At 43.7% G+C, this 16,826-nt stretch overlaps 1 protein-coding gene across 1 annotated transcript in view; it reads right to left on the bottom strand.

Annotated features, from left to right (window-relative positions):
* The window catches only part of fhod3a (formin homology 2 domain containing 3a), a 48,260-nt gene extending 33,280 nt beyond the window's left edge, over positions 1-14,980 (bottom strand). The window contains exons 1-3 of the mRNA XM_070846122.1: positions 14,467-14,980; positions 8,992-9,101; positions 5,209-5,276 (exon numbers count right to left, since the gene is read on the bottom strand). Coding sequence (XP_070702223.1) covers positions 5,209-5,276; positions 8,992-9,101; positions 14,467-14,631 — 343 coding nt within the window. The 5' untranslated portion in view covers positions 14,632-14,980. The remainder of the gene's footprint in view (positions 1-5,208; positions 5,277-8,991; positions 9,102-14,466) is intronic.
* Between the last annotated feature and the right edge of the window lie 1,846 nt (positions 14,981-16,826).

Genomic DNA, 16,826 nt, shown 5'->3' on the forward strand with positions numbered 1-16,826 from the left:
AATATCCCTGTTGACTCACACACATGCACACGGAGAGATCATAAGGCACAGCTTCTTGAGCCAAAGCCACAGGTGTGTATGAGCACAAAGAGTCACGAACAGTATGTGAAGCTGTGCAGAGTAAATATAGATTTAGAGAGCAGGGCGGACAGGCCAGGAGAGGACAGAGGGGTGAGGGGTTAAAACGCCAGAAGTGGAGGATGTTTGAAACTAGTTTGGAGGATAAATGGGGACAAATGGACAATGTGTTGCTAAGCAGAGTAATAGAGGATGAAGGGAAATGGTGCCAGACTGAAAAGTAGTCAAAGCATGTCGGTTAAGGTTAGCACAGATACGAGAGGGCAGCATGTCAGCAAAACCATATAATGTGTCTGGAGTTTTATGACCGCACGGCCACAGATGTCCGATGCCGCTGCCCCCTCCCAGCTTACCCATTACCAAACATTATCTCCCTGTCACACCATGCCATTACCAGGCCTTATCTCTCACAGCGGGGGGCCACCAACACAGTAAATCGCTGTTAGAACCAGCTGTAGTCGCCTCTTTCTGCAGCATCTCGAGACCAGACTGCTGTCACTACCACTGCACCCCCATCGCTAAGGCAACACTGAATAGTGACTACTTCTTTATCACCAGAGACCACCATGTCAGTGAGCTCATATTTACAGGGAGATTTTGATTTGTGTAACTCTCACTGATGCCATCAAATCCTCAAAACATCTCTTCACAGTGTATAAATACAGCTACCATAAACCCTTGTTTTTGTATTGTGGCCCATTATTACTTTTTTATCCGATCAAAGCAGGATGAAAACATGCAAGTAGAACTGAAGTGTGGGAAATAAAGGTGGTGTGAGGATAGGCGGATTGTGAATCCTGTGCTGAAAGGTAAAGTTCAGGATACTCAGGCAGAGACAGAGACAGACAGATGCGACGCAGTTCTGGTTTCGACAAGCTGCGAATTTGTTATGTAACAGCGCAACCAGAGAAAATCAAAGCGAGTCAACCTTCACTCCACCTCAACCTCCGGCCTCCGCCTCCCCTTTACAGTACTGTGGGGGGTGATTAGAGACGGATAATTGGGGCGCAGAAATCCAACAGTATAGACGCCAACATTTTTTGAAAAAGGGCTAAATTCCAGAACTGAGTGCCAAGGGATTGAACGGGCTCCAAAACACATGCAAGGTCTTTTGTTCTGCACTCCGGCTCTTTTGTTTCACCTGCTGTACCGCTCATTACAGCGAGCTTTACCTGTCAGCTAGCATACTGTCTCTATATTTGATCACTTAAACTGTATTTAATTACCACATGTCCTGTCACTTCAGGAGAGGCTGGGAAATGAGAGCTCATGGGAAACAAAAGCTTTGGGAGTCTGCAAACGTTCTGGTTAGAAATGTGCAGTTTAACCATGTTAAAATGAGTAAATTACAGTTTGTACTGAGACATTGCAGCTTTCGATGAGGTTTCATTACTAATTGCCTTGAATTTATTCATCTGTCTATAAATGTCTGCTGTCTTCTGTACTGCTTTTTTTTTATTACGTGTGGAGGAAATAAGCCAGGGTAACAGCTACTGAGGATCATAAAAAACCAACCAACAAGAAAGTATAAATATGTATACTGTGGCTATAATCAATATTTTTATATCAACAATACATCATATGACTAGACATCACCTGACTGCAGCTCCCCTCAGCTCTACAGGGCTTTATAGCAACTTGAAGCTAGCTGAATGATTTTTCATCCCGCAACATTTGGGTAACTCTCACAACTTCAACTGCCAAAGCAGGCAGCCTACTGCACGCTGCCGGCCTGGCACCAGGAGTCAGCCAAAGTTAGCAACCATCTGGTAAAAGATAGTGGAGCATTTAGTTGCAAAAGTTTTGTCGTGGTTAAGAAATGGTCAAACACATCACCAGAGTCCACCAGAGAGCACTGACAAGTTTATTTTACGACGGTACTGTAGGTGGCTGTGGAAACAAATGCTTGCTCACTGCAGTTCTTCTAAAAAATTTTACAACAAAAGACTTTTCCCTCACTACCTATCAACATTATTCCTTCCAAATCTCCTTTATCTTCCTCAGAAAACCCATTTTTCTGTCCCTCCTGTTTCCTGTAACTCTCTCACATTTATTGAACAGAGGTTCCGTACTGTGCCATTCGCATGTTTCCGTGCTGTCAACACTTTCTAAAGATAGCACCTCCACTTCACCCCCACCCCTGAACCACCTCTCCACCCGTCAGCTACGGTCCACAACAACTTTGCTGCGACGAAGACGGCTAAAATTAACCCTTAAACAAGGGGCTCTGATTGGCACTCTGACGGGGACTGCAGCCCGACTGAGGGAAGAGGAGGGAGTGTGAGAGAGAGGGATGTAGACGAGAGACAAAAGAACAAATGAAAAAGAGAGATATAAGAGTAGACGTGGAAAAATGATGACACTCAGGCCAAACTTTGTTCAGCCTAAAGCTGAGGACAATCAGGACACCAGCCCTGCCTAAAAAATGATAAATTCCTGTAAAATTGACCCCAATCTCCCGGTGGGATCATGCAGTGAGTGCTGAGAAGGGTTGGATCATTAAAGTGCCACAAAGGTCTCTCCAGTGCACACACACACTGCCTGCAGACTAGTGCTTATACCAGCAGACAAAGTCAGAGTGCTTTGCTGACCATGCCGATGTGTCCTCCTTTTAATACACGACAGAAAAACTCATTAACTCACACAAATTATTACACCCATGCTCACACATACAGAGCATCCTTAATCCCAAATTGGCGAACCTGAATTCAAGAATTCCGACGTACCTGTTTTTAACCTGGTTTTAAGCTTGTACAAATGGCAATAAACTCTATTCTGAATGTAATTTGATCTTTCCGTTAGCTGCGGAGGGTGGGGTTTCTCGTCGTTAAACTCATTCTTCCAACCTCACAGCCTTGAAAGAAGATCAATGTACGACCGAGGAAGGCCTCAAACCCTAAGATCTCCCTAACATTTGACCTTAATACAATCAAATCCTGATCCTCGTCAATCAAAACTGAAAGCTGATGAAGCCAGTAAGATTAGGAAGGTCGGTAAGGAATTGATCCTTTCCTGCAGTTCAATCACACAAACCATATAATTTTCATGTGGCTTGGTCAGCAATCCTTGCACTTAGTTCAACTTTTTTTACTGTACTGACTCACTATTGGTCTACTAATTGTGAGGCACAGATACCTTATTCCACAAGCAGTTTGTATCTTTGATTGTGACAGACTTTTCGCTTAGTTAATAGTGTGCTGACCACTACTCAGGCGATTTGAAGGTCAAGGCCTCGAAGGATTAGAGAGCGTTAAACGGGTAGATGAGTGGAAAGCTGAAGCGACTCATTGAAGCAACTCTGAGAGGGGGGAGGAAAATGGTCAGTGGATCTCTAAAGATCTGAACAGAGCGCTCCGAGTCACTCACGCTATGTGATTATATGTGTGTTTAATGCAGCAGAATTACAAAGTGCCACTCCAGGATATCAACTCCAGGATGACTCTGGTCGCTGCCCAGCAGCATCTGTGCCATGCTGAGTGAAATCTGGACTGTGGTCATTATAGTCAGCAAACTCTATCATCAAGCCTTGGCACTGGGAGAAAATTCAAGTTCCACTCGTGCCCTTCAAAAGGAAATGTATCTCTTATGGTGATGATGCAGCCTTTTCTTAATAAAAAGTTCTGTTTAAGTAAGAGGTTGTTTTTCAAATTATGCTGTAAAAAACAAGCAAATATAGCCCAGCGTTGGTTTTCTTCAACCAAAGATGAGCCATGGGAGGAACTCTCATGGGGGCTGCATGTGTGTGTGTGTGTTACTTGTGCACAAGCATGAGAGAAAGCATTTTGCAGCATATTACAAAAAAATATTTATTTTTCTGTGCGGTGTGTGCACGTTTTCACTCCTTAACGGTATTAGTGCCATCCTGGTGACCTTTCACCTCATCGTGTTCTCAACCAATCCGAGGCACCGATCCTGTGATCCAGAATTAGCACTGCTATCACCGGCATGGAGAATGTTGACAAAGCAGACGAGCCATGGAGGAAAGGAGTGAGGAGCGCAGACGCAGAGGAAAGAGAGGAAGAGGAAGAGAGGAGTGAGGTGATTTTAATGGATACTAAGAGACTGTGCTGCTGGCAGAGAACGGCCGGTAAAGACCCTCATGAGACACAGAAGACAAAAAGAAATAGGAGCACATCACTTGTTGTTTGACTGGGCTGTTGGCCAGCTTACATTAAAGTAAGAAGACCACAGACACCAAAATCATCTATGTGTTCTTAGTGGACTCTAGATCACTTTTAGATCATTAAAATAGACCTGCTGTATATTATGTGGTAAGCCAGATAAATAATAGCAGCTGCTAGCAGCTACGTGAAGCTGGACTCAGGCACAGCAATGTTTTGAGCCAATGATCATCATAGTTTAGCATGTTAGAATGCAAACATGTGCTGATTAGTGCTAAACACAATCTAAGACTGATGGGAATGTCATTTGTTCTGTTGAAGAGACTAAAGAGACAATTTTGACTTTGCACGTGAATGTTTGCACAAAATTTCATGGCAATCCATCCAGTAGTTGCTATGTTATGTTGGAATAGCAAATGAATGTCAGTGTCAGTTTATCACCCTCTCACCTCCATCCATTCATCTCCTATCATCCTAACATTGTCTCCTTCCCTCCCTTCCCTTTCCACATAACATCTTTTTCTTTAGTCTCACTCCTCAATGATATTCACACCTCCCTTCCCCCTGTTTCCTCCTCCCTCCTCCTCTTCACCTCTTCAAACTGAGAGGGCATCACACTGTGAAAACTTTGCCAGCAGCAGAGGGGGAAAAAAAACTGCGCTTCACATTGCTACTGTGACAACACTTACAGCCACATACACATTAAGAGCTTCCACTCCCTTTTCTCTCTTTAAACCATGTAAAAACTCCCACTTCAGGTGTTCAATGTGATTACAATACTGACATGATCACAATACCACGTTGACTTTGGAGAACTTTCACTCAACAGTCGAACCTGTTTCTAAGTGGGAGGTCTCAGGTCTGACCCAAGCATGCACCACATGTAAACCCCTGGACAGCCATCTGAACATGTAGTACAGTGTGTTCTTACTGACTCTGTGTGTGTGTGTGTGTGTCCAAGGTGAAACTCATGTTAAACACATATATAAACATGTCGTGCAGCGCTCACCGATGCAGGAGTGAACACGGACAGTCAGCTGGGTCCGTAGAATAACACTGTGCTTTTTCCCTCTGGACCTGACAAGGACAGAAGCAGACAGCGTTATTACTGATTCATAAATATCTTTATGAGAGCAGCAGAGTACATAGCCTTGACTTGTTCCTGCACAATACAGCCAAACTGAATTAACTTGTTTCACGTACTTTCTAGAATCAAGAGGAATAAAGAATATCCTGAAACAAGTGAAACGACGTAGGAGAAGCGCAGTTATCTCACCAGTCTCACCAATGATGTTGTTACTTGTGTCTAGAAGAATTAGATTTTAGGAAAAAAAAAACATTTGGAAGCACTTGTTATGATGGAGCCTTTTTTTTTTTTTATAATGCAGAGGCAGTTGGCATGACAGGAATGGCGCAGGCAAACAGTGGCCTGCATCAGATTTGTGCCCCCATACTGATACATATCTGAGCCTTGAGGACAGACAGCAGAACTGCAGGAGCAGACACAACACACACATACGCACCTCCACATACCACCGTGCCATCATGAGCACACACACACACACACACACACACACACACACACACACACACACACACACACACACACACACTCCTGCGCAGCATATTTCCAGTGGGAAAACAAAACGAGCACACCCAAACATAAAAGGTGGAGTATGATGGTATTTTGAGAGCAGCTCAAACTCTCTCCTATAGCCGTAACTGTTATCCTGCAATCTACAGGAGCTAATCGCTGACTTCCATCACTAGCATGCTAATAGCACCCAATCCAAGCAGGGAAAGCACTGCCCTGATAACACACACCGCTGCAAAACACCTATTGCGCATAACATGCAGTAAGGATAACGCACACCCAAACAAGAGACCAGCTGGCCTCTTATCCTGCTGTTAAGCTGCGTTATCAGCTTTACTTAGAAATGGAGCAAAATGTTAACACAAGCTGTTGAGATGCTGATAGAACTGTTTTTCTTGCAAATTCAATTTTTTTTACTGTAAGTGTCTGATAATCTGTGTTATGACAGTCAAATCAGAGAGTCAGGGAGAGTGAGGCCACTCTGAGAACAGCAGAGGGGAAATTAGACTCAACAAAGAGCCACTCGACGTGAGAGTATAAAAGAAGGTTCGACAAGTATCATTATTCACTGGGAGGATAAAAAAGGATGTTGTAAGTGAAACATGCTAGTGAAATAGATAACAAGCTGGCATTGGTATAAAATTATGTATGTCTTAAAAATGCTGTGCTTCTACAGAATTAATCACATTTTCATGTTTTAATTACCATATCACTATATCAGTTTATTTTAGATAACACATCTAAAACAGCTGAAATGCCTTGGAGGGACTCTGGCTGCTCTGCATCATCATCTACAGCAGTTTCCTTCAAATTTTTTCTCTTCACATGTTTTCAATGGAGGCATACTGTGAGCTGCCCGCGTCACCAGAGGTCCTGTTTACTGTCAGCTGTGGTGAGAAGTGTCCTGCCGCAGCTGGATTCACACATTTTTGATCTGTGGGAACGTATATTCTGGGTGAGGATCGCTTAGATCTACGCTTCCCAACACTTTCTCAGTGAAAGGGTAATTTTCAGTTTCCCAGTTCTACCCTGTCACTAAAAAGTAGGAAAAATAAGCCTTACTTACAAAATCTGAAAATATATTCATATATTTTGAACAGATTTGAACAGGCCATTCATGTAGACATATGTGACAAACAGCTGTAAATACAGTACAGAACCATAACTGATGAACAGACACATGCCTGAGATATTGAGTGTGATTAGTTTATTCATTTTTGACACTACATAAATAGTGTTGTTCCAACAGAGGGAGGACGGGACAGGCTCAGTCAGAAAACATCCATCCTCAACCTTTGTGATGTTTTGCCAAGAAAGGGTCAAACACAATGTGTGATTCATTTGCCGCAGTGAGTACGATACGACCTTGGCAGGAGCCACGTTCAACTGGATGACAGACGGGCCTGTCCAATCCAACCAGTTCCCCAAGATGTCAGCCACTTCAGCAACACACACCCGCCTTTATTTACCTGTCCATCATCTGTCACATGGCTTATCAGACACACACACACACAGGGACAAAAAGATAAATGTACACATGGAAACAAGCGCACATACAAACAGACACAGAGAACAACCCGGCTCTGTGGGTCTGCCACCGGGTATCACGCAGCGTCCCCGAGTCTCCAAACAGATCAACATACCACGACTCTCCACAAGCACACACCATCACTCACACTCACACATACAGCCAGTTAACAGCTGCCACCTCATTGTGCTTCTCAGCGCTCGGTGCGACAATGTTTTGTCGCCCATGTTGGGAGCAACAGCTGAGAACAAAGCTTCATTTCTGGAGCTGTGACTCACATCAGCAGCATTGAGCACTAATCTTTGACAACCTCCTAATTCACCACTGATTATGTTCCTGTGCATTAGATGAATGTAGATAATATTTGCCTGTTTGTCATGTAATTAATCAGCAAAAGTAGCCACACCTGGTCAGCAAAGAAGCAATGACTCATTGTTACACCACAGTTATCTTGGTAACTTGTTTGTTGGCTTATGTGGTTTGCTAATTCAACTTGCTGGATAGTTTTCAATGCATAAGTTAGGAAAAAAGAAGCTGTTAGGGTTAGTTAACTGTGCCAACTAGCTAGATGTGCAGCTTGTTACAGCACCAACAAGAAGAAAACTGTAACTTTACCTAACACTATTGCTCATTTATTTTCAGTAACTTACAGTATAACCCTTCGGTCGTGACGTGCATCTTTTTCAATTGGTTCCCCTGTCGAATCTTAGTTGTAGCTTACGTGTTTTTTTTCCCGCAAAAGTCTCTACACCTTAGCTGAAATAACACTATAAGAATGAGTATAGTTTAATGAAATGAAAGATAACCATCAGGGGAAAGGTGCAGCCAGGTGTTCAAAATCACATGTGATCGGATTGTTATCATGTCAGACAGATGCGGGATCAGCTCAGCACTAACATGTGGTAACGTATGATGAATAATCAGGCATATCATTGCACTACATGGAAAAAAAAATCCTAAAGCATAATGAATTGTGCATCTTCTTAGAATTGTTGATTATACGAATAGCTTAATTATCATAATTTCGGTATACCTGACAACGCTGAGGTGTAATTTCACACCGTGGGGCTATTGTTAAGGCCACAATCTAGTGACTGAATTGATCATAAGTCAAAGTGTGTTGAGATCTCGATGGCTTACCACCTCTGCCATCTAAATCTATGAGGCAATTCCTGAATCCTAGTAGCAGATTTCCATTTTGCTTTTCTCTTGCTGACCCAAAGAGAGACATCAGCAGGCATCAACAGTTCTGTAAAAAAAAGTGATCATGCCGTTTCATCTAAAGGTTTGTGGACTGTGAAATATTGTCTCAAAGAGGATCACAACATCAGTTATTGTAAAAACACAGTGAGAGACGAGCTGTAGCTGTGGAAGGGAGGGCACATCTGTCCCGCTTTCCAGAGCGCTTCATACTTTCCGTGAACTTGTGCTTCCAAGAAATCCATATCCAGCAGATTGTGATTCCTCCCATTTTATAAGAATGGAGGAACTTAGAAAATACATGTGTGTGTGTGTGTGTGTGTGAGTGAGAGAGAGACAGACAGAGAGAGAGAGGGCGAGGCAACTGGTCACTTTTTCTCAAATGGTGAGAGATGTTTTGACAGTGAAGAGTGAGAGAGTACAGTGTAAGTCTGACTGTTTCAAAGGGAATGAATGTGAATCAGTCTTACCCTGTCTCATCCTGCTGAAAGCCCTCCAGCTCGTCCCTTTGCTCAGCCAGAGAGGACTCCAGATCCAGATAGGTGCCATTGTGGGAGAGCTGCAGTGTGCAGTCATCAAGCTATGGAAAAGAATGACAACATGTTATGAAAACAAAGGTCTGAATGAATTAAATGGGCCTGAAGTAAGATATTGGATTGGATTTAACTCAATTTTGCGAACTTATAAAGCAAAAATGGCTACCAACTTCAAATTGGTATTTATACCTAAATTAGGGATGGAAAATATGATTGAGCGCTTGGACATAGGGTACAGGGTGGCATGTGAAATATCCCTGGCCAGGCTGTGTGAACGTACTTGAACCACCCACAGGAATGACATCGGTCTCTGGGCGAACTACTTTTTATTACCGCCTCACTATGTCTCTGCGCGTGTTTCACACCCTTTCTTTTAAAGCAATTTGAGCCTGTAAAATAAAGCCAGTTTACGGGGGGAAAGGATTTGAAAACGAGTGTGTACAGTGAGCCATGTGCGGTGTGGCTCTGCTTTCGGCATAACAAAGCTGTTAAGGGAATTAACAAGTAAGAGACGCAGCTATAAAGGCTGCAGAACATGAAACCAAAACCAGAGGGAAACACAGAGAGAGAAAGAGACATTTTAGTGCATTTAAATACCAGCTGTGAGAAAAATGGCACTGAAATATTATTTTTATTGTGTTCATTATGAAGTTACATCACATTTAAGTTTCTGTATGTTTGTGAGGCACCGATAACAGTCATTCCCACATACATAATTCTTGTCTTCTTGATTGTTTTTCACTTCTTGAGAACAGACCAATCGTGCGGCCATGACATCTGCGATGGCATGACCTAAGGTAGCGCTGCAGAGCGGCCTACGTCAGAATTGACCCAATGCTGTGTAATGAGAAACCCTGCTGGGTTTGAGACCAGGTGCACAGTAATATATCTGCACACCGCTGGCATTGAAGTTTATGAGTACAGTCACAAGTTGATAGCAGGTGCAGCTACAACTCATAAAAACTGGCAAACATCATTGCGTTATTGTTCCAGTCAGCCATGAGTTTTGCCACCAATTGCTAAAGCTGTCAATGTATGAATGGCTGATTGAGATCGGAGTCATGAGGTGAGTTAGCATTTAGCACCTCTATGTTATCTCCCAACCGTGTCTGGTGTGCTGCCAGACGCTCCCTGGCCGACTGGTCGAGCTGCATGACGACACTCCCTGACCAGCAGAGACCGCAGATCACAAGACCTGCTGCTGCTCCCTGTCTCTCCCTCCTTCTCACTCGGAAACAGAGAGACGGACTGTCGGATGGACTCACAGCATAAATATAACCTTGCTATATTTACTCTGCTCTGAGGCAGCATGCACACAGGAGCTCAAGGGTGGGTGTGTCCGCAGGGACTGGAGTTTCAATGAGGGGGTGGGGTACGGCACTGCCATGGCCAAAGTGTTACAAAAGGAGAAGCTGACTGTCATCCATGCTGCAGTGAATGACCTCCTGAGCTGTGGGACAGGTCGTCCAGGGGATTGATGTTTCGATCTATGGCTCCTCCAGTCTGTACGTCGAAGAGTCCTTGTGCAAGATACTGAAGGCCTAATTGTGTGCATGTGTGTGTGTATGAGTATTAGATTAGATCCTAATGATCCTTGCACGGCAGCCTCTGTCATCAGTGTGTGAATGGCGCATCGTTTAAAAGCTTTGAGTGATCAGAAGACGAGGAGGGCGCTATCTAAATGCAGTCCACTTATTAAGCTGAGCTAGAAAGCATGAATTCTTTACGCAGTCCCAAGCAAGGAATAATGCACCATAAACAAAGAGGTGACTTTGTGTTCTGCTGCTCCAGTTTCGCCTCACCCCCCCACGCACACACATAACAACATTAATCCATCTGTGCCAAATAGCTAATCCGGAAAGCAAAACACACAGTTACCAGACACATCCCTAATTGAAATTTTAGTCTGTAGACCATCATTATATTCCACTGTGATACAGCCTGGACAGAAGAGATGAGAAAGAGGAGGAAGATGCAAAATGAGCTTGAAGGAAAAGGAAAAGATAGTAAGTGAACTTTGAGTGGACTTTTTCCTTTACTATGCTAAATACTAATTCTAACACAACAACATGCTCCCAGTGACATTTCCAACATGCTGATGTTTACTACATGTGATATTTACCATGATCACTATCTTAGTTTAGCATGTTAGCATGCATGTATTCACTACCTAGCACTGAATGCAGATTACAGCAGATTGTGATGGGAATGTCAATCATTTTGTGGATATTTGCTCATAAACCAAAGTGGACAGAGGTCAACCTTGTGGCGGCGCTAGAGGAAAAGTCGGGGATCTCCCATGTCAAAGGGATTCATTTTCTGGGATCCATGAATGTCAATGCAACATTTTGGGCCTATACATCTGATGTTTGTTCAGATATCTCAGTCTGGACCAAAGTAGTAAACAGACCGACTGAGACCGAGCTTCACTGCTTGTGTGGCTAAAAATGATGCCGATATTTTAGGGGTCATCTTTGTAGTCTAAACCCAATTTCACCAGCTGTTGAGCACCAATTGTTGGTCACACTTGCCGTGCCAATGCGGCATGTGAGATTTGGCAAATCTCAATTTGAGGTTTGACTAAGTGGAGGGGGAGTAGAGACAGGGGTGGGGTTAATCATGTCCTGCCCCACTGCCCTGCTTTTTATGTAGGAGCAAGACAAAAGCATTTCTTGTGCCTAATCAGCGTTTATTCATTGGGCATTTTTATCTTTATTCCACTTAAACCTTTCAGTATGTCTTGTCCTTGAGTCCCACCACCACCACCTCCGGCTCTTTTGCTGCTCCGCTTTATCTACACATGTTGCTCAATCATACAAATACTGCTTGGACAGCGAGAAGTGAGCCCCCGGCCAGTCTGTAACACAATCTCACCCTCCGAAGGGTGTCTCTTTCCTAAAACACTTGGTTTGGGTAACAGTAGTAATAACATAACAAAACACATCATGCTGGACGGAGCCGGCAGAGAGGTGGCTCCAGAAGGAACCGCAAGCTCTTCACACTCAAGGCTCCGGGACGGGCCAGGGAAACACTTAGTGACTAGTATACTTTACACTCATTTAATCAAAATCTCCCAGAAGAGCAAAGCAGAGAGGAAGGAGGAAAAAAAAAAAAAAGGGGGGAGCAGGGGGAGTAATTACTTCCACGTTAAAACAACACCAAGCCTGCTGGCGATCACGGTGGGTCGACAGTTAACAGTTGCCCTTACGTAACTTAGAAGACGGGTTTTTAAGAAGTTTTTTTGTGTCAAAATCAGAGCCACGGAGGATCAGGGTTTTTTGAAGAGCGCAGAGGAGGGTGTGTTCTCCACGGCTGTTAAATCTCCCAGTGTTGCTTTAATGGGAAGCCTTTGGTAATGAAATAAAAGTTGAGCTGTGAAGTCTGGGCTTTGTTGTTTTAGTAGGGGGGGAATGGGAGTTTTTTCTCTGCAAAGCTGTAGCTGTTTGACTGATGGCGAGGCTCCTGCATTGAGCTGAACATCCATGGATCATTTTTTTTTGGGGGGGGGGGGGGTAGCCTTTCACAGTGCTTAATTTGACTCACCGATCTGTACATTTTAACATCTGTAATATTCAAATGTTCGACTTTGATGAGATCGTTTTAGGTTCATTGCTAGAGGAGGAGAGTGAGGATGAAAAGGAGGTTTCTTTGTTTAGCAGTTTGGATAAAATGACACATCCCATGAACGCAAACCAGTGATACACTGATTTAGCCCTGGCAAGTTAGCCTAACCCGTATGTGTGTGTTTGTGTTTGAGTGTACAAACTGGTGCATGGTCAGAGAGGTGGAAGAGGAGATGGAGGAAGAGGTCAGGAAAACCACGGCACCCAAACTGAGGAGAACAAAGTGTCGCAGGGATCCAGGCCCCGGCCACAGGAATTCTGGGACAAGTGACCTATACTTTACATGCAGCCCAGCCAGCCGTGCACAGAGCTCCACCATCACAACATAATAATACAGTAGGCTGTTCTCAGAGAGGAGCGCACAGGCCTGAGACAAAAAGAGACAAAGACTGAGAAACAGCTCAGGAAATTGCCAACCTCTTGCTAGCTTTGACATTTTCCAGTAATGGAATAACATTCAAGCCTCTTAAACACCAACTTTTAGATCCGGACGGTCTGACGGGCAAATTTGCAACAGCTCACTTTCATCCCTATAATCTAGGCGCGATATCCAGTTGCCATTGCGCGCAGACTTCCTCCTGATGTGAACAAAATTGCAAACACGAACGCAGGCTGTGCCATCTGCCTGGGCATAGGTTGTAATCATAAGCTTTTCTGTGCTGCGGGCCGTTTTTCATTTGTTTTGTGGCTTTTAAAGATGGGGCAGCAAAAGATCCATTTGGTCTGGAAAACCACTCTGCTGTTGAACGCTGGTTTGCTGTCAGGGTTGTGTGCCAGCAGTGGAGCTCTCTTTCTTTCTCTCCGTCTCACTTTTGCATACAATTCAAGTTTTCGGCTGGCATTACACGACATGCTTTTAAAAAATAAAATGCTCTTAATAAATAAAAGGGGAAAAAACAAGGTAACATCCGTTCGTATGGCCTCTGTGGGTGTGTTTGTGTGACTCAACCTTGTCAGTAAGGAATGTGTGGCTGTTTTATTTTTGATGTTTTTGGGGGTTGCTTTTAACACCGAAATCCACTGAGAATCAGGCACTTTCTCTTTTTCACACACCCGTCGTAATCTGAAGCTAAATTTGATCATCTGTGATTCAGCCACTTTGCTGAACAGCATGACTGTCACTTGCAGATGAATGAGGCAACTCAGGATATATCCAGTTGCACTAATGCCTTTGCACACCTGTCACTGTGACACACTGAGCAGGGTCCAAAATATATACAGCAGTAAGACAGGATTACTTTGAGGAAGGGATCTATGTATTGCTTTTGGTATTTTGTGTGTATGTTTTCTTATTTCTAGCTCGGATCAACAGAGAGGTCAAAGGTCCAGCATCTTTCTCAGTGGCACTTCAGCAGACCAAATGCGTGCTGATATGGGATTAAATCAGGATATTTAGTCTAAAACAAGTGTAGTCCGCGTTTAATGTTGCTGTGGGCTTTGAGGCAAACATTCAGTCCTCAGGCTGGAGAGCCAATCACTTGTGCTTGCATGTGTTCTCAAAATAGCCTCTGAATGGTGGGTATGGAAGTTTATTTGCAGTCAGCTTGAAGTGAAAAACAGCAGTCCTAAAGGTCGCAAAATAACCTCATGTGGCCCTGGTTTACACCTGTGTAGACACAAGAGTGTGTTTGAATCTAAACGTGAACAATCTTACTCAGATCATTAGATGTCCTTGACTTTACATTGCTTTATAGTGGGATATGTCACTACAGAATTCCTACCATCGCTCTATATCACATATATTCCACAAGGCTACATAGGTTTGGTTGTTTTGCTGTAAGCCTACCTTGTGTGGAGCTTTGAGGAGCCGGTGGACTCCTGCTAACTGGTTGATGAGTGGGATATCCTCCCTGAAGGTGTACAGCGGCGGTCTGGTTGGTTCTGGGAAATTGGTGCTGTTGAACGGATCGGTGTCATCTAAAAACTGAACCCTGCAGACAAACGTGGCCATGGTGCATCCATGCAAGTGGCTCCTCTGAGGGGGAAGCCCGGTTTGACTAGAAGCGAGAGCTGTGCCGGCGTCGGCTCTGCTCGCTGAGCGCTCCTCTCCTGGTAACGACAACAAACCCGGGTCGCCAAGTGCGCCCTGCGCGCAGCCTGTCCTCCCGCAGGACGGGGGGAGAGCAGCAGCAGCAGGAGGAGGAGGAGGAGGAGGAGGAGGAGGGGAGCTGGAAGCCGAAAAGATGGCACAAGAAGCCGGTCAGTATCTTGCCAGTCCTCCTCGCTGTGCTGTGTTGATGTTATTCTCGGAGAGGCAGGTGGCCAGAGATGAAGCTCCAGCTCGCTGCCCGAGAGTGAAGGATCAGCGCAGCTTGGGACAGCCGGTCGGCTGTCTGTCTGAGTCCCAGTAAATCCCCCCCCCCCCCCCCCCCCCCATATCTATTTTCCCCTCTGCCTCATCTCTCCCTCCTCCCCCTCCGCTCTGTGCCCGGCTTAGCAGTGGCTTCCTATATGAAAACGAACTACATAGATGATGTGAAAATTTACTTACGAATATTAACATAAAAAATGTAATATCATGACCTAATGTTGCCTTATAATGATATATTCACGTCAACCATAAGCTCAATAGCCCATTAAGTGATCAGAAAGTCATAATTAAACTATATTAATAAGGCTGTGCTGGCACTGAGACGATACCTGCTTTTATTGAGTATTTTTGGGCTAATAAAAATAGACTACTAATACAATGTGGTGAAGGATTATGTAAAAGGCATAAGTTTGGTGTAAGCTTCTTAAAAAAAGAGTACAACACAGTCCAGATAAGCAATAAATATGGAAAATAAGAGTTTTGCTGCAAGTTAAAGTGCAATCTTGATCAATGACGACCTCTTGTGGTCATAAGATGTACATGCAGGTAGTGCTGTATTTCTGTCAGGTCCATAATTTGGAATATCTGTTTGGCTGCAGCTGCAACAGGTTAATGGTGACATCTGCTGTAATATAATCATACACCAGAACTCAATTTTGAACACAGTGCCGTATCTATAGTACGTGGGAACAATGAGAGGAGTGAGAGCTCATTAAATCCTCCTTTACTCTGAGTGTTTTATGGGACTGACACTAATCAGGGATGGCCGTTCGATCCCCAGCACCTCCTGTCCACATGTCAGAGCGTCCCTGATGGATGGTTAGGTCAGTGCCTGGTAGAGGCTTGATGCCATCGGTCTGTCAATGAGATTGCCTCTTCGTTATCACCGGAGGGCAGAAAGCCACTTCTTTCAACACTGACAAAACCAGAGAAAAACACTTCTACATATTTACCAGAAGCACTGTCAGAAGTGTGCATCGTAAATTAACGACTGGCTGTAAAATATAGAATAAAGTACAAGGCTGTCTTCACACACACACACCCTCTTATCTCTAGCTCTATATAGCCAGGCATGGAAGAGGTACTCAGATCTTGTACTTCAGTAAAAGTAGCAATAACACAGTGTAGAGGTATATATGAGTCATGCATTTACATTCTTACTTCAGTAAAAGTAAAAAAGTGCTGGCATCAAAATATACTTAAAGCACCAAAAGTAAGAATACTCAGAACTTCACAATAGCATATATTAAATCACTGGTTTCTGATTATTTATGCATTAATGTGTGCATCACTTTGCTGTTGAGGCTGTACTCGATTCTGATGGCTACACAATATAAATTCAATATCAATTCATGTATCTAAAATGAGTAACCATAGCAACAGGGATGCAGTCAAACCCTCTGCTAACAATTTCTTGCAACATGTTAATAATATAATGAGCTAAATCTGCAATACTACAGATAACTGAAGTAATTAAATAAATATGTTGTGTAAGTATGCAGTGAAGCAGAAGTACAAAGTAGCAAAAAATGGAAATACTCAGGTAAAGTACAAGTACCTCAAAGATGTACTTAAGTTCAGTACTTGAGGAAATGTATTTGCCACCACTGTCTGTACCTTCACCGGCGTGGTTAGGAGTCACCAGCTCTTGCTCCTCTGATAATACCTCACCATAAATGTTAAGTGTGATGTCAATAATATATAATGTGGTTGAGTTAGTACATTTAATACCTGCCAGGCATTAGGGGACTTAGAAAATGCTGTAAAACTGCACATTGAATGTTCACCATCACTTGACGTCATGTAACATGACTGTAAATAAATGTCTGTAAATG

The sequence above is a fragment of the Pempheris klunzingeri genome, chromosome 16, assembly GCF_042242105.1.
Source record: "Pempheris klunzingeri isolate RE-2024b chromosome 16, fPemKlu1.hap1, whole genome shotgun sequence".
Classification (NCBI taxonomy): Eukaryota; Metazoa; Chordata; class Actinopteri; order Acropomatiformes; family Pempheridae; genus Pempheris; species Pempheris klunzingeri.